General features: G+C 29.6%; 3 protein-coding genes across 3 annotated transcripts; 1 reads left to right on the top strand and 2 right to left on the bottom strand.

Annotated features, from left to right (window-relative positions):
• Positions 1-690: 690 nt before the first annotated feature.
• Positions 691-1,467, bottom strand: LOC129911506 (uncharacterized). The gene is made up of 2 exons (XM_055989324.1): positions 1,182-1,467; positions 691-1,112 (listed from the first exon to the last, which is right to left on the bottom strand). Exons 1-2 carry the CDS (start codon positions 1,185-1,187, stop codon positions 750-752), a joined length of 369 nt encoding a protein of 122 aa, XP_055845299.1. The 5' UTR covers positions 1,188-1,467; the 3' UTR covers positions 691-749.
• Positions 1,468-8,131: 6,664 nt separating this feature from the next.
• Positions 8,132-8,773, top strand: LOC129909504 (uncharacterized). Its single transcript, XM_055986580.1, has 2 exons — positions 8,132-8,297; positions 8,363-8,773. The coding sequence occupies exons 1-2, from the start codon at positions 8,292-8,294 to the stop codon at positions 8,771-8,773; spliced, it is 417 nt and encodes a 138-aa protein (XP_055842555.1). The 5' UTR covers positions 8,132-8,291.
• An 8,464-nt stretch (positions 8,774-17,237) lies between these two features.
• On the bottom strand, positions 17,238-18,255 carry LOC129911502 (ankyrin repeat and SAM domain-containing protein 6-like). The gene is made up of 2 exons (XM_055989318.1): positions 18,078-18,255; positions 17,238-18,011 (listed from the first exon to the last, which is right to left on the bottom strand). Exons 1-2 carry the CDS (start codon positions 18,103-18,105, stop codon positions 17,413-17,415), a joined length of 627 nt encoding a protein of 208 aa, XP_055845293.1. The 5' UTR covers positions 18,106-18,255; the 3' UTR covers positions 17,238-17,412.
• Positions 18,256-18,867: the final 612 nt, after the last annotated feature.

Raw genomic sequence — 18,867 nt, 5'->3', positions numbered from 1 at the left:
TAATATTTTCGCGCTTTTTTAATTTTGTGCAGAATTCAGTAAAATCATCTTCTTGAAAAATAATCGCTTATTTGACAATTTTGAATGCATATTAATTTTTGTTTTATAAATGAATAAATTTGAAAAAATTAAAAAAAGGTTTTTAATATTAAGCACTTCGGAAAATAATTCAAAATTTATGAATTTATCAAATAAAGATGAATATTTAAAAAATTTAATAAGAATATTTTGTATCAAACAACATCGGTTCCAATTAGAATATAGATTTTATTTGAAAGAAATTCAGTATTTATGCATTTTAAAAAATATTTTCGACACGTAAACAAACAAAATTTACGAAAGTGCCAATGTTAAATTACATTAATGAATGTATTTTTCTTTAGCATATGCGCTATGATTAAAAAAAAAACAGAATTGGCAGAATTTTTTTTGCTGGCAGAATTTTGAAAAGCAGAATTTTAAAAACCAGAATTTCGAAAAAAAAACAGAATAGAAAAAAAAGCCAATTTTGAAAAACAGAATTTTTGCTAAAAAAGCAGACTTTTAAAGCCAGAATTTTGACCCGATCCCTATCAAATCTATTACACCTTTACGAAAGTTTAGGTCCTTTTCTGCATTCGTCATTTTCTAAAATATCATACAAAAATAAAAAGGAATTTTTGATATGCAAACTTATTTTTATTGCGTACAATTACTTTCTAAAACAATTTTGTTTTTTAAATGAAAAAAAAAAAAAATCAAGTCAAAATTTAATTTGACTTCTTGATAACTTGAACATGATGAACTTGTGAACCGGGACGAAGTCCTTGTGCAAGAGGAAGAGCTGGTTGAGGTTTAGAACGTACAACTTGTACTTGCACACGAGGCTTGGCAGCTGGTACTAGAAGTGGCTTGGAGACCTTTGGTACAGAAACTTGGATTAATTTTGCTTTAGCTACTGGCACTAAACGTTGTTGAACAACTGGTACAACGCGTTGTTGAGTTACTGACACAACTTTGACACTTGGTTTCTGAACTGCTGGCACAAGCCGAGGCGGGCTGACTTGAATAATCTGACCACTAATACCAGCACTAGCCATGGCGAACAAGGCGACGAACACGATGCAAAAAATCTAGAATTAAAAAAATTAAACAACAAATTTACAAATTATACAAAAATGTTGATTCTTTCCAGTACTTACTTTCATCTTGAATTGTTTTGTAGTAAGATTCTGATCAAACTGATGATGAGTTCCAAATTTGATTCAGTATTTATACAATGAAATAAAAAAAACCCCTTGCCATCGTGTTGCTATCAGTAAGTTAAGATAATCGTTTTGACAAAAGTTAATGACATTTGGTTGAACTTATAAACAATACGTTTACTGACAGGAACTTGTATTTAAGTTGAAGAGAAAAGGAACATTTGGGTCAAAGATGATGAAATTAAATAATGTGATCACCAACCCCAATGTTATCGAATTTACAAGTAAGTTATGAATCGGTTTAGTTTGATAAAACTTGTTGCTTGAGCCTAGTAAGCTGTTGAACGTGCAAAAAAAAACTAATAATTAAAAACAAATCTCTTTTACTATATTTCGAAGCTTTAATCTTCAATATACCATAAACAACTCGATATTTTGTATTTACATTTGTTTACTCATATCAAACAAACCAGTAGTGGATTAAAAATGCAAACTGTTTGTTTTAGCATTCAAATCAATTTTTGCAACTTAAGAATATTTATTATGAATTCATTATGGGCGTTGTAAAAAAAAGCACTATGAACAGAGAGGACTTCTAGACTTTATAGAATGCTTTGTTGAGATGATTTTTGTGTAATTTCCTAGACCATGTTTTTTTTCTATTTTTGATATCTCACATAAAAAGTATACCTCCAACACAAATTTTTTTTATCAATTTACTCGAAAACCCCTGGAACAATTTTAATTAAATTTGGTATACGTAATGCTATAAGTAATTCTAGCAGAACTACGTTTTTATTTCCTATGTTGGCTATTCTCCTAAATCGTTTCCATACAATTTATAAATGAACGGTTTGTAAGGTGAATGGTTGTTGGTAAACTAATATAAAGGTACTTTGAACTAGAAGAGCAAGTTCGTGCGACCCATACATTTCTCATTTTATTTCTTTTGACAGCATATTTTTAAGTAAGAAATGGAGTTTATTGAGATTTTTTTTGTATCGATAGGTGGCGCAGAACACAATTGTTTAATCATTTGTTATAAACCATTATAAGGTATACGTAAATAAAATACCAAAATGATAATTTTTTTTGCTGCCATCTTGGATTGAAGTAAAATAAATAAATAAATAATCCCACGTCCAGTTTCAGATTCTCGTCATTAGGTTCAAGAGTTTAAAAACTCGGCCATTTTTGATTTTTGACAAAAATGATTCAGGCAAAGCTTGTAGAAAATTTTATTTTCTACAACTTTTGTCAAAATAAGTTTTTCTCTATGACCCATACTTTTCTATAGTTAATTTGAAAATACTATTTCCCTAATTCAGCTTAAACGCTATATACCGTCTCTGAGTAAAGTTTTGGAGATCAACGCAATTTAGCTGCAATGTTAGTTTTTGCAAATTCCTGAAATTTTAGAAGCAATAGGCACTAACTTAAAATGGGTAAGCGATATTTTAAATAAAATGAATAAGTATTGCAACTGATGTCTTACAAAAGAATACAGTTTTATAATTTTTTGAATCGGTCCATAATTGCCTGAGATTATGACCAATTGTTTACAACTCTCTCTTTCTCCTTCTGTTTATTTTTTATCACCCGTTTTCAAAAATTTTATTTTTCCAATCTTTTTTTTTAAATCCAGAAAATATTTTTTTCAAAATTTTATTTCTGATTTACATATATTAAAATTAAATAAATAAAAAAAATCGTTGAAATTGAATTTCATATTAGTTTGGCAGAAAATCAGATTTGAACCGTTCTAAGCCAGGTACCGTTTATTATTATTTTCGAAAAAAAAAATTTCACGAAAAGTTAGAACTTGCCTTAAAACTAACATTTGATTTTTTTATAAAAATCGTTGGAGCCGTTTTTGAGAAATTAAACTTTTCCGAAATTTTTATATGACAGGTACCTACCGTTATTTCAAAAACTTACCTTCATACGTATATCGCAAGTAAAAATAATTTAAAGATGCATATTATCAAAGGATTTTATCTCTATTTTATGATATCAGTACAAAGTTTATAATCCAAATAGGAAGTAATTAAGTAAAAAAAATAAAACCCTCAATTTTTTAACTTAGAATTTTAGTCAAAACTAATTTATATTTTTTTTTAATTACAGTTCAATTTGATAGATTGATTAATTTTCAATGAAAATATCTTTGAACCATTCAAAAATAAGGCTTGGTTTTCGAGTTAAGTCAAAAACCAAAAAAAATGACCATTGTTGCAGTTTTCTCAAAAATACACTAATGGACTTACTTGCAATTTTGCCTGAAGGATATTTTTTGGAGAAGGAATCATATTCAGCAATAATTCAGCATATTGAATGAACTTTTTCATTCTTTCATTCCTTCTATACAGAGGCTAGAAATAATTTTGAATAAAATTGCGAAAATCCCTCAAAGACGACCAGCGGACGAACTTCTCTAAGAGTATCGTGCCAATGAAATGAAACAGGAATATTAGTTACTATCTAATCATCTAGCTAGATAACCAGAAACACCTTTATCCAGTACCTACCTATTTTAACAAGAGGCGTTCAATGCCATCCATATAACCAACCTTATACTAGCTTGGGTTTGTTTTGTTTAATGGAAAACAGTTCTCTAGAAAGAACTCAGTCCATTTTCGAACCCCCTCTTATTTATTAGAGTTAAAATTTACTATTAATTTTAAATTAAGTTCTCCAAGATATTAAATTTACCTCACTTCTACCTACGGAAGTTTGGTTCCTTTGACTTTTTCTTAAAATAAATACATATTAAAAGCAAAATTGACCAAGTATTTTGAATATGCAAAGTATTTTTATTGCGTATAAATAGTTTCTAAAACAAATCTGTTTTTAAAATGAAAAAAAAAAGTCAAATTAAAATTTAATTTGATTTCTTGATAACTTGAACATGATGAACTTGTGAACCGGGACGAAGTCCTTGTGCAAGAGAAAGTGGACGAGCTGGTTGAGGTTGAGAACGTACAACTTGTACTTGAACACGAGGCTTGGCAGCAGGAACTAAGCGTGGCTGGGAAACCTTAGAGATAATAAGGCGTGGCTGGGCAGTTGGTCGTGGTACAGAAACTTGGACTAATTTTGCTTTAGCTACTGGCACTAAGCGTTGTTGAACAACTGGTACTACACGATGTTGAGTTACTGACACTACTTTGACACTTGGTTTCTGAACTGCTGGCACAAGCCGAGGCTTGCTGACTTGAATAATCTGACCACTGATAGATGCACTAGTAGCCATGGCGAACAAGGCGACGAACACGATGCAAAAAATCTAGAATTATTAAAACAAAAATATGTTAAAATGTACAAAAATGAATTCTTTTCAATATCTACTTACTTTCATTTTGAATTGTTTTGTAGTAAGATTGTGATCAAACTGATGATGAGTTCCAGTTTTAATTCAGTATTTATACAATCGAAAGAATAACCTCTTTCTCCTTGCAATGTATCGCATCTGTCCCTGCACACATAAGTAGCTTCAATAAATTAAATAAATCGATTTAACAAAAGTTAATGACAATTATTTGAACTTATAAACAATTTTTGTATCTGCAGGAGCTTGTTATTCGGTAGTTGTACAATGTACATACGCATATGTCTACAAATTCAGTAGGCTAAAGATGCGAAAATTTAATTATTAAAACTATGTGACCGTCAACCAAAATCTTAAGATTGAAGATTTTTTTAAATGATATTATTTGTGCAAGTGGGTAAATTTGAGTATTTGATACAAAATTTTCATTAGGAAAACCATTCTTTTTAGGAAATGTTGGTTTTTTTGTTTCAAGGTAATTAGAGGAAAAAATCTAGGTATATGGGATTAAGGGGTTATCTTCCATCATTTAGGCTAGGCGCAAAAATGCGATTTTTATCGCGCGATTATTCAGTCGCAAATAAGATGACAAGAATTTCAATGACTGTATACACAATTTTCAAATATTTAATCGTAGAGAGCATGTGTGTTCACAGGCATTGAAATCCTTGTGATCCATTTTTGTGACTGAATAATCGTGCGCCTAGCCTTAAGCGATAGATGCAATTTTCTCACAAATTGACTTTAAACACAAAAAAATATTTTGGACACAACGGCAACTCCTACAATATTAAAATACATATTTTTAAAAAGCTAGAAAAATTTAAATCAAATAAATTAAACAAAGAGTTTTTGAACAAATAAGTTAAACTGTTTTTCAAAAGCATCTAGGTATTAAAAAAAGTTCTTTAAAAATGAAAAACCCTTTTTTTTAAACTTTGTGTACATAAAAATTGAAGGTGTTGCCATTGTGTTCAAATATTTTTTTTTGTGTTTGGAGTCGATTTGTGAGGAGATTGCGATTTAAGATTTTTCCTCACTCCTTTATTTTTTTTTCTTTTACTTACTTAGACAATATTTTGGTATCATTTAACTTATTAAATTTTAGCAAAATTCTCGAAAACAAAATTTTTTGTTCACAAAAATCTTCAATTAAATTAAAAATAAAATGCACGACTGGGTCGCACGAACTTGCTCTTATAGTTAAAGTTGCTTGAATTTTTAAGACTTTTTATATAGAAATTTGGAAAATGTAGGTAACTACTATATGGGTACAGAAAAAAAAAAAAAATAAAAAAAAAAATAAAATTCGTTTTTAAAAAAAAAAATAATATTAAATCTGAAATCAAATTGCCCCCCAAAACAATTATGCAGTTTTGATTGATATATTAAGATGCATTTTTAGAAAAAAAATTTTCAAAATCGTTAGAGCCGTTTTTTAAAAAACTAATTTTTTATAAATAATTTTTTGGAAAAAAAGTTTTAAAATAAAATTGGTATGCCATTTTGTAGAAATCACTAATCAACATCTTAAAACAAAATTTCAAAAAAATTCAATGTACCGTTTTCGAAAATTTGATTTTTCAAAAACAAATTTTCAAAATTTTTAAAAAATCCAAAAATAATTTTTTTCAAAATTTTATTTTTGTCTTATATTTAGATTATATAAATGCTTCTCCAAAAAAAGTTTCGTTGAAATCGTAAAAGAAGTTTCGGACATAATTGGATTTGAAAAAAACGGTTCTATGGCAGGTACCGTTAATAATGATTTTCAAAAAAATTTTTTTTCATAAGAAGGTAGACCTTGTATGAAAACTTACATTTGAATTTTTTAAACAAAATCGTTGAAGCCGTTTTCGAGATATTTCAATTTTACTAAAATAGTTATATGACAAGTACCGTTATTTTTGGTCCAAAAAAAATAATTCCAAAAACCCCTCTGGAGAGTCGCCAAATAACGCTACATACCAAGTTTGACATTAATCGGTTCATCCGTTTAGGCTGTAGCTCCTTATACAGACAGACAGACAGACAGACAGACAGACAGACTGACAGACAGACAGACAGACAGACAGACAGACAGACAGACAGACAGACAGACAGACAGACAGACAGACAGACAGACAGACAGACAGACAGACAGACAGACGGACTTCCGGGACCCACTTTTTTGGCACTGTCATGGAAAAATGTTATCTCAACTTTTTTTTTTTTGTACGAATGCATAACTTGATATATAGTACCTATATCGCAAGTAAAAACGGCAACAGTTTCAATTTGCAACCTATAGATTCTATAGATGTCAAAATATTTTTAATGAAGAACGCAACGTTTGAAAAGAAAGATCATCCAAATCGGAGCTGTTCGGCCGTGTTCCTTACTATTGCAATTTTTTAAGCTTTAGTTACTCCACTAGTATTAAAAATATATAGCCCTGAAAAGAAGTAAGAAACACTTACGAAACGTTGTGAAAAATAATGGGATCAAACTTGTTTTATTCGCATTTTCTTTAAAAACACCAAAACAGCATAATGAAAAACAGTGGAATAGAAACCAAGATGTTTAACAAAAAATTAAATCGGTGATGTTGATTTAGAGGAAAAAAATCGCAAAAACAAAAAATCAAAATAGGGTTATTTTTATCGAAATTTTTTTTCTTACAATAAATATAAAATACATGAATGGGTCGGATTTTTTTTAGGGTTTTTACAAATTCAATTTTTTCAATAACAAAATTAATTTGCCATTAAAAAGAAAATATTAACTGACTTATATAAAAACAAAGTTTCAAAAAATTAATTTAAAAAAAATGGAATTTTTAGTTTTCACATTTAGCCTACTAAAACTTTTTTTAACAATAAAACTGTTCAAAAAATTTTAATTTTTATCCTTAAAGTAGGGCCTTGTATGCGAATTTTGTTTAAATCAAAGTACATAGTAAGGATCGTGGTTGATCATATGACAACTATCGTAAATTTTGGTCCATAAAGTAAAATTTCAATTTCACCCCTAGGTAATCGCTCAAATTTCTTAACTTAAAAGTTTGAGGGAAATCGCTTAAAGGGTTTGGGCTACAGCTTAAGGTAGGTACAGGTACGGAAAGCCAAAAAGACAACGAGACCCACTTTTTTCGTGCATTTTGTATCGTGGTTATGTTATGCCTTAGATATTCTCATCTCATACCTGTATCTATCATATCTATCTATATCTATAGTATCCGCCGCAAATAAAATTAGGGTGGTGATGCAAACCGATGTTTCATGTTACAAGTGCTGTGCAGTGGAATAATGCCTATGCGTTTAATGAAAGTGTTCTTCTCTAATCTTTGTCATGTTCAAATATCAGATACATAATTGTTGTTATTTGTTTAAAGGATATACTAAACTTGGAAGCTGAAAATGTATGATCTAGCAAATATCTACATCTTACTTAATATCTGTTTGTAAAAATAACATTATAATTAAAACTTTTAACTAATGCATGTGTATTCCTGAAAGGACACTGTAGTCGACGATCACATTAATAAACTTCATCATCTTTGATTTACTGAATTTGTATGCATACTTGTGTTCGAATAAAAAAACTCCTGCTGATAAAATAAGTTCAACCAATTGTCATCAACATTTATTCAACCGATTTATTTAATTTATTGAAGCTGCATATGTATGTTAAGATACGATGCATTGACAAGGAGGTTATTTTCATGATTGTATAAATACTGAATCAAAACTGGAACTCATCATCAGTTTGATCATAATCTTACTACAAAACAATTCAAGATGAAAGTAAGTATATTGAGAAGAACTAACTTTTCTACAATTTTAACAAATTTTTGTTTTAATAATTCTAGATTTTTTGCATCGTGTTCGTCGCCTTGTTCGCCATGGCTACCAGTGCTTCTATTAGTGGTCAGATTATTCAAGTCAGTAAGCCTCGGCTTGTGCCAGCAGTTCAGAAACCAAGTGTCAAAGTAGTGTCAGTAACCCAACATCGCGTAGTACCTGTTGTTCAACAACGCTTAGTGCCAGTAGCTAAAGCAAAATTAGTGCAAGTTTCTGTACCACGCCCAACTGCCCAGCCACGCCTTATTATCTCTAAGGTTTCCCAGTCCCAGCCACTCTTAGTTCCAGCTGCTAAGCCTCGTGTCCAAGTACAAGTTGTTCGTTCTCAACAACAACCAGCTCGTCCACTTTCTCTTGCACAAGGACTTCGTCCCGGTTCACAAGTTCATCATGTTCAAGTTATTAAGAAATCAAATTAAATTTTTGATTTGAATTTTTTTTATTTTAAAAACAGATTTGTTTTAGAAACTTATTATACGCAATAAAAATACTTTTGCATATTCAAAATAGTTTGTCAATTTTGCTATTTATTTTAAGAAACAGGCAAAGGAATCAAATTCCCGAAAGAGCCTCCGCACACTACAGACTTTTTATTGTTATTATTATTTTTTTTTTATAATAATGAGAGTTTCTTCAAAAGAAAAAAAAGTTATGGCGTTTTCGATTGGCAGTCCGGAAGCGTCCGGAATCATTCTGAAAGCGTTTTATTCGTACAAAACTGACAGTTTTGTGTGAATAAAATTTTTTCAGAATGATTCCGGACGCTTCCGGACTGCCAATCGAAAACGCCATTAGTAAAAAAATATTTTGTATTGGGTTTTAAGGCAACACAACTCTAAAGATGTCTTAAAATAAATTGTATTCCCTAAGCCTTCTAGGAATAGTTGTTTGGCTAACGAAAATAAAATGCACGACTGGGGTCGCACGTACTTGCTCTTATGCTTAAAGTTACTCTAATGTTAAAGCTTTTTATTCAAGAAAATTAAGAAAATTTGATATTTTCAAGAAATTAAAAAAAAAATAAAATCTGTTTTTATAATAAATTAAATACCGTTTAAGATGATCTTTCACAAAAAACGAAGTATGCCAGTTTACTTCTTGTATAAAAAGGAATTTTCAGAAAAAAAATTTCGAAAATCGTTAGAACCGTTTTTTAAAAAAATAATTTTTTATATATAAAAATTTTCTATCATTTTTCAAAAAAAAGGTTGGTATGCCATTTTGAAAAAATAATTTATTTACGTATAAAAACGAAATTTCATAATTTTTCATAAGCCCGTTTTCAAAAAATTGATTTTTCAAAAAAAAATTTTGAAATATTTTTTAAAAATCCAAAAATGAGTTTTTTGAAAATTTTCTAAAATTTTAATATTACCTTTACTTAAACGCTTTTGTATAAAAATTTTCTTTGAAATCGGGGTATTCTTGAACGAGATATTCATAAATTAAAAAAAACCGTTCTATGACAGGTACCGTTAATAACGGTAAAAAAAATAATTTTTTTATTTCGAAAGCTGGCTCTTATGTGCAATACTACACTCAAAAATTTTAATCAAAATCGTTAGAGCCGTTTTTGAAAAAAATTAACTTTTCTATTTCCGTTATATGACAGGTACCGTTAGTTTTGGTCCTAAAAAAAAATTTCAATTTGTCCTCTAGGGAATCACCCAAAACTGTTAACTACCAAGTTTGAACAAAATCACTCGAACAGTTTAGGCTGTAGCTCGAGGTACATACAGACAGACAGACAGACAGACAGACAGACAGACAGACAGACAGACAGACAGACAGACAGACAGACAGACAGACAGACAGACAGACAGACAGACAGACAGACAGACAGACAGACAGACAGACAGACAGACAGACAGACAGACAGACAGACAGACAGACAGACAGACAGACAGACAGACAGACAGACAGACAGACAGACAGACAGACAGACAGACAGACAGACAGACAGACAGACAGACAGACAGACAGACAGACGGACAGACAGACAGAATTGCCGGACCCACTTTTTTGGCACTCTCCATCATCGTAATGTCATGTAAAATTGTTATCTCGAGTTCGATTTTTTTTACGAATCCAAAACTTGCCCTATAGTACCTATATCGCAAGTAAAAATTGTAGAGGAGCGTTTGATTAGCCGTAGTGTACAATTTTCAAGACACATGTTTTTTCCTTTGAGTATTTACATTAGGGTGGTCCTTATTTGGATCATGCAGTTTGAAAGCCGGTATCCGGTTGGAATACTGAGAAAAATGTTCCCTATTTTTTTTAGATTCAAAGTGAAATTTTCATGAAAAACGTCATTTCCTTTGATTTTTTTTAGGTAATTTTCTAATTTTATGTGGGGTTTTCCGGATTATACCGGGAGACTAAGCAGTTGAAATAAAAATTTGCAAAAAATCGTATTCCACCGTTGAGCCAGGAGGGGAAATTTTCTTTAAAAAAATGTTTGAAAATCAACATTTACAAATACAATAACATGCTATACCTTTTTGTTAAGCGAAATACCTTATCATTTATCCTGTTTTTACCGACTTCCAAAAAGGAGGAGGTATTCAATTCGTCTGTTTTTTTTTTTTTTTTATGTTTGTTACCTCATTACTTTGGACTGAGTGAACCAATTTTGATAATTCTTTTTGGCTGCAATGTGGTCCCATTTTAATTTCGTTCAGTTCTGGCACAGTTTTAGCCATGGAAGTCGGTTTTGTTTTTTGATAAAAATGATTATTAAATAAAGCTGTTTAATGGAATAGTTTTTGTAAATTAATTTTCAAATCAAAATTTTGAAAAAAGAATATTGAAAAAAAAGATGTTTTATAAACATTTTATGTAAATATGTAAGTAATTATGTTATTTTTGTTTCTAAACAAGAACAAAAAGGCATATCACAATATGCATTTTAATATTTTTTTCCAAATAAAGACAATTTTTTGAAAATTGCCCCTCCTGGAAAATTAATCATCATGTTATTTATCAACATCATTAATGTCAAAATAGAGCCATATTATTAAATTAAAGAATAGATTTTCATTTAACTATAATAAAAAAAAAACAATCAATCCTGGTTAAAGGTCAAAATCTTTAATTCTATTTTAATTCTTTTGGAACAATGCATTTTAAAATTCACAAAATCAGAAAAATATCGTTTCCATGAATTTATTAATCTTTAGAAAATAAAATGCACGACTGGGGTCGCACGTACTTGCTCTTGCAGTTCAAAGCACTTTTATGTTAATTTAGTTGTAGATTCTAAGAGCTGGCTCTATATAAATTAAAAAAAAAATTTGTGCAAGAGCCGACATTTAAGGCAAAATTTTGAAAAAAAAATTGTATTTGACTTTTTTTTGAAAAAAACTAAAAATGTAGTTTTATTGAAATTGCGTTGAATATCACGTCTGCAAAGTTTAATCAAAATCGTTAGAGCCGTTTTCGAGATATTTGGTATAAATTGAAAAATTTGTATGGGGGGTACACTTTCTAAGCGAGATATAAAAAAAACAAAAAAAAGTAACTTTCAGAATTCCATAAAAATCATCTGTACCAAATTTGAAGAAAAACCGTCCACCCGTTTAGGCTGTGGAAATGTGTACAGATGGACGCACAGACGCACAGACGTACAGACGCACGGACGGAATTGCGAGACCCACTTTTTCGGAGTTCTCCATAATCGTAATGTTGGTTTAGATTAAAACCTCAAATTTTTTTTTCGACACGAAACCAATACTTGCCCTATAGAGCAAGTAAAAATTTAAGAATAAATTATTTAAAAAAAAATTTTAATCTGATTTGTTTATATTCTTAAGAATTCTTTTTGTAGGTCCTCAACCTTTCCACAAAAAAAAATTGATTCTTAAAAAGTTAATCATATGTAATAATAATTTTAAAGTTAATTTAGTCTGATTTATTTATTGCAGTTCTTTGCATTTTATTAATATAATTTAAATTGTTCAAATTTAATCGATTAAAAAAACAAGTTATCGATCTCAGCATACCAAGCTCCAAGAATAACTTGTTTTGAATATTTTGAATACGCATAAGTGCAGTTCACAAATATAAAAACTGATATTGTTTACAAACTTGCCACCAGTTTTAATTCAGAATTTCAAAAAATCTGGTCTTAAAATTAAGCAGTAATTTCATATTTTTCGTATGAGTTTATATTGAGACAACTTTGTCCTTTTTTTCTCGCTGAGAGTAAGTGGTTAGATCATTTCATTTCTGACAAATAGTCAGAGGGAAAATTGAAAATTTGCTTTAGCAAGAAAATTTCCGTTACCTGTCAACTGTCATATCAATTCGAAATGAAAAAAGTTCCTTTTTTATATCAATTCGAAATGAAAAAAGTTCCTTTTTTATCAAAAACGAATCAATTCTTATTAATTTCTAAATAAATTTTTATTCATACCAATTTTCAAAAACACTTTAAAAGCAAATTGATATGCCATTAAAATAGAAATATTCATTTCCCCTAAAAAAAAGTTTCAAAAAAAGTCCAAAATTATTTTTTTAAAAGCTTTTGTACAAAAAACATCGTTACGTCGTTGACAAGAAAATAACAGATTAAGAAATCGGTAGAAACGGCATGTTTCGTTCCAAATCATTTTTTCATTTCAAAAGTAGGCTCATATTTGAACTGATATTTTAACCGGTTCTGTAATTCTATACTTTTTTAAGACTGAGTTACTTTACTTCACTCTAATATAAGATTAATTTTTTACTTGCTCTATAGGGCAAGTATTGGTTTCGTGTCGAAAAAAAAAATTGAGGTTTTAATCAAAACCAACATTACGATGATGGAGAATTCCGAAAAAGTGGGTCTCGCAATTCCGTCCGTGCGTCTCACAGTTGTTCCCTTCTTTGGAGGAAGTGGAAAAAACCTATAAAAACTGAACGGGTGGACCGATTTGATTGAAATTCGGTATATAAATTAAATAAAACGAATTCTCATCGTGATCTAAAAATTGTGCGTCGTACTTTAAAATTACTCATTTTTTTCAAAAGTTGTATTGATTAATACGAGTATATTTATTATTTTTGTTTCTTTTTTTTTGTGATATGAATTTCTCTTACGGCCAATTTCTTCACATGAGTCCTAAGTCAGCCTAGTACCCGATCTAGCTAGACCAGGTCCTAGCACTAGTACTCGGTCCTAACGTAAAGTTAGTACCTGAGCATTTCTTCACATTTATAGGACCTGATCTAAGTTCACAACGCAGTCCTAAGAATTAATTCGTATAAAACTGGTCTAACTGTCATTTTGACAATATTTTGATGTTTTAAATATATTATTTTGATAATTCAGCAAATTAAACAAAACATATTACACAAAAAGCGTTTAAATTTAGTGAAATCACCATTTAGAAAATAATTTAAAAACATTTTAATGACGCTTAAGCAGACCTAACAAGAAAAAATGAAAATACAAAAAAAATAAAATTCAAGTTCTATCAAGAAGTGTCAAAATTAAAAATGGGATGTCATGATCTGTTAACTACGAGGGTCGCCTGCCGGAAGAAAAATCATATTAAGTTAGCCAATAAAAAAAGATAGTTTGCGTATTAGATGTTTGTACTTACAAAAATAATTTCAATAAAAATAACAGTTTTAAAAAGTGCAGTCTTTTTTTGTGTGATTATGTCTGATAGAAGTAATCGGTGAGAGTCGCGTTATTAACTATAACTTGAAGAAGTAAAAGGCGCCGACTTTTTATTAAAAACGTCTACCCACAACTTTTTTTAATTGCTGGACAGATGTCGTTTTCCAATTGTGCATCAAAAATTAAATCCATTTTCTTCAAACAAAAATTACAAAATGCACAATTTCGACAAAAAAATAAAATGCCAAAATCAGAATAAAAATCCGAAAAAAGCAAAAAATGAATTTAAAAGGACATCAAATCTCAAAACTTGTAATTAAATTTTCGAATGAATGCAAAAAATCCAACCAAATCAAGTTTTATCGTCGCTAGACTGTCGAATTTTAGGTTCTAACTTTTAGGACGTCCTAAGCAAAAATCGGTACCAATTTGACAGTACTAGGGCTTAGAACTTGTGTGAAGAAATCACTTGGTACCGATTTGAGTACTTACGATTGGTATAATAACCAGAGGTGCGTTCTTTTTCTAACAATAGTTAACTATTGTTAACAATCGTTAACTTTTGTCGTTCCTAAACTACAAAATAGTTACGATTTGTAACTATTTGACAGATGAACATCGTTCCTAAACTCGTTTTCAAGTGTCAAATAGTTACAAATCGTAACTATTTCCAACTCACCTCCATGATATGAGTTGAACATTCATGAGATTGTTGATGTGTCAAAGTGGATGTTTTGTTTACAAAACGAACACAAAGATTTTTTTTATTTTGATATAAGCGGAAAAATGAAAATAAAAAGAGATTTTTGTTATTTTATGATGCGAGAGAATTTATTTTGATTAAAAAAACATGATTTTTTGTTACAATTATGCAAATAAAAGTATTCTCAAAACAATTTTTTTTGGTGTTTGACAGTTAAACAATATCTAACAATAAATCGTTCCTAAATGGTTTGTAAAAAACCCAACAATTTCTAACAATGACACATCAACAATATTTTTTGACATAACAACGATAGTTGACTATTGTTAGAAAAAGAACGCACCTCAGGTACTACCTAATTTTGAGGACCTATCTAGGACCAAGTCCTAACTAGTACTCGGTCCTAAATTGACAGTTCTAGGGCTTAGTACTTGAGTGAAGAAATGAGTTGATACCGATTTGAGTACTAACTTTAGGACTAGGACCGGTACTAGCGCTAGGACTCTGTGAAGAAATTGGCCGTTATACTTTTAAAACTTAATTAAAACTGAATACAAAGAAGGTTTTGAGAAAGCAAATAACTAAAAAGTTTCAGAATTATTATAGCACCTTACTACTTACTTACTAGCCCAAAAAATTGTGATTTTTTTTAGTGATTTTCGATAGGCTGTATCTCAGTAAAAAATGATCGTATCATGACAAAACAAAAAGCATGTGAAAGCTACATTCGTCTTGTTTTAGGATTTAATAACTAAATATTTTATTTCTAATGGTAAAATAACTAGATCTGGAACTATTCAAATATCAAAATTTTCCAAATTTGTTTCGTTTTTACTTTTCTCTAAAAAAAAGTGGGAACATTTTTTGCGAAAAAAATGATTATCATTTTTAGAAAGGCTATTTATTTGGCTTTAAAATTCTTTTTGTTTCAAACTTTTATGATTTTTTTTAGACTGCAAAACAAAAACCATAGTTTTGACTTTGACTATCAATATCTCAACAACGGATCACCTTACAGAGAATTTAAGAATACATTTGAAAACTTCATTTAATTCTCTACAAATAAATTAAGTTTACTTTGTTAAAAAAAAATGTTTTCTTACATTTGAGAACATTTTAGAAAAGCTATCAAAATAGGCCTTTTTACGGTTTCTTAGAAAATGTGCCGCTATTTTATAACTATGGTTGATTATGAGCAAAATTAAATTCGTTTGAGTTTATTTCAACATTTTATTAAAACATACCGTTTAAATTTTAGATAAGCCAAAGAAAATTAAAAGTTTTCAAAAAAAAAAAGTTAAATTTATACCGTTTTTTTGATATTTTCCCTTTTTTTGAAAATTTTTGATTTTTCTGTATTTTTTGGTTTATCAGTGATGACTACATATACCTCTTATAATGTAAACCACTTTATTTTACAAAAAAAAAGCCGTTAAATTAGAAACGGTAATACCAGAAGCCAATTTCAAGTGCTGTTTGAGTGAAACGCATATCTACACTCAAGAAGCTCTTACAGGAGAATGGGTCAATATGGGTCATTTGTTTTAACACCATAAATAGTATATATCATAAGCTTTAAATTAATACTAAAATGAACGTGGAGCATCGTGGAGCTTTTTTTTTATAGGCCGACAAAGAGTAAAAACTATTCGCTCTAGAGGTTTCTTCATATAATATTCTGGTTTTTCTGATTCAAAAGCAAATTCAACAAACGGTAAATGTAGACTTAAGGACAAATATACCATTAACAACACTACATACTTTTTTTTTTTTAAAAAAAGCTCTATTCTTAAAAAAAAAAATTCGTCAAAAGTTGCAGAAAAAAAGAACGAAATCTCCAAAATTTTAAAGAATCTAGTTTGAGCTAAGTATACTCGGGAACCAGGCTATGCACAGACGCGGTTGTGCGGTTGTGCGTCCATCTGTACACATTTCCACAGCCTAAACGGGTGGACGGATTTTCTTCAAATTTGGTACAGATGATTTTTATGGAATTCTGAAAGTTGGTTTTTTTTTGTTTTTTTATATCTCGTTTAGAACGTATACCTCCCATACAAAAAAATACGATATTGCGAATCTCTCGAAAACGGCTCTAACGATTTTGATTAAACTTTGTATACGTAATATTTAAAGCAGTGGCAATAAAACTGCATTTTTATTTTTTCTCAAAAAAGTCAAATAACAAAAAAAAATTTTTTCATTTCACAAAATTTTGCCCTAAATGTCGGCTCTTCCTCAATATCATTTTTTTTTTAATTTAGAGCCAGCTTTTAAAATCTACAAGTAGACAAACATAAAAGTGCTTTGAACTGCAAGAGCAAGTACGTGCGACCCCAGTCGTGCATTTTATTTTTTTAAACAATTGACACTCTCATCAAAAATTCAATTCAAAAATGCAATTCATAACTACTACTTAGTGTAAAAATGAACGCTTAGTAAATGTTAAACAACTCGTCAGAGTCAGCACTAGGCTTAATGAAGAAACAAAAAACATTTTCTATATCATAAGCACTAATTTTGCCAGCAAAAATAAAGCTGAGGAATAATAAATGTTAAACAAAACTTCAATATATCGGCTGAAGAAGTCTTTATTACAGATAACACAGATAACACAACCTTCTTAACCTAAAACTAAACACAAAATTCACAATCTTAAAACATTAAAAAATAAATCAAAAACATCAAACTTAATAAAATAATCAACTTTTAAAAATCATTATGCATTAAAAAAAAGTAAAACAATATTGCTAATCCAGCTGAGCCGCCTTCAGTATCACTTGAATATCGTTTTCTTGGTCAACACCCAACTTAACTAGATCACCTTTTGTTAGAAGCCGAAAGACATCCAAGTCGATTTCTTCTTTTCTAAAAATATCACTGTACTTCTCTTGGCCTATATCTTGTAAAATTTTCAAGACCCTCGGACTGTTTGGTCTTTCATTTGATGGAGAATTCTTAAAACACGTGAACCTCGATCGTTTGCTTGATGATGTTGGTGAGGATTTTTGATTACCAAATCTGGGTGATAGATCAATGGATTTCGGTGTTGGCCTAGAGTTTGGTGTGAGAATTTTTCTTAAATTTAATAAATAACTGGACTTTTTTGCGGCTTTATCTTCTTCGGGTGTTTTTGTGGCAGTCAATTCAATTTTGACAGCACATGGTGGATTATTTGGTGATGATTTGTTCTTGGTTAGGGCTACAGCAGATCGTTTACGTTTTGGAGTGGGACATTGATTAAGAGTTATTTTTGTAATTGGTATTAAACTGAGCGAGTGATCACGAAAGGTTTTCCTCAGCGTTATATCAGATATTGGGGTTAATGGTGTCAATGGTGAATGTGGATCTGACAAATTTTATTTTATTATTATAAAAAATGTGAGAGAGAAAGCATTAATCGATTTTGGTTTACCTCTGTAAGCACACCTATAAGTTTCCATATTAAATAAAATATTATGTTAAAAAATTAAACTCTTAAAACTTTTAACAAAACTAATAAACTTTGGTACAAACGATTTTCAAAGATCTAATCTAACATTAAATTATTCACAAGCTTATTGCAGTCGAATTAGTTATTTAAGATTAATGAATAAGAAGAAAATGAAACAGCTATATTGCATCAGGTTTTTCGAATTTTAACTTCGAATACAAAGTTGAGAGCTGCCAGGTGTAAATTACTCATTTTGAACGACCAATTTACTTTCTTAAAATTGCTTTTCTTTTTATTACAAAATAGGAATGGGTACATTATATTTTCATGCAAAAAAAAAATTTTAAGTAAAACTAAAACAAATTTAAAGTTTTGAATAAGAATAGATAAAAAACTTTGATTGACCTATTATTATTTAAAAATAAAAATTAGAAATGAAATTTGAATATCTAAATTATTTTTTATGTTAAAAAAAAATAATTTTTTTAAGTTTCCATGTTGATTTTTTTTTTAAGTGGCAATATTCCTTTTTTGTTATTAAAATCTCCTATTTTAGTACAGGTAAAATAGTATGTACACTAGGGCGTTCGTTATTTTTGAATCAAGTTCCTAAGTGGAAAAACTGTTTCTAAATAATAAAAAAAAAATCCTCTAATTTTTTCAGATTTTTATTTTGACACTAGATGGCGCCCCAAGAGGGTTAAAGTTTTTAACATTTGAAATAGGTATGGTATAGGTAGTTTTTTAGATATAGACTCATTTTTTGATGAGG

The sequence above is a fragment of the Episyrphus balteatus genome, chromosome 2 (genome assembly GCF_945859705.1).
Source record: "Episyrphus balteatus chromosome 2, idEpiBalt1.1, whole genome shotgun sequence".
In the NCBI taxonomy this organism is placed as follows: domain Eukaryota; kingdom Metazoa; phylum Arthropoda; class Insecta; order Diptera; family Syrphidae; genus Episyrphus; species Episyrphus balteatus.
The sequence above is the reverse complement of the archived record's forward strand: the minus strand, read 5'-3'. Positions and strand labels throughout refer to the sequence as shown.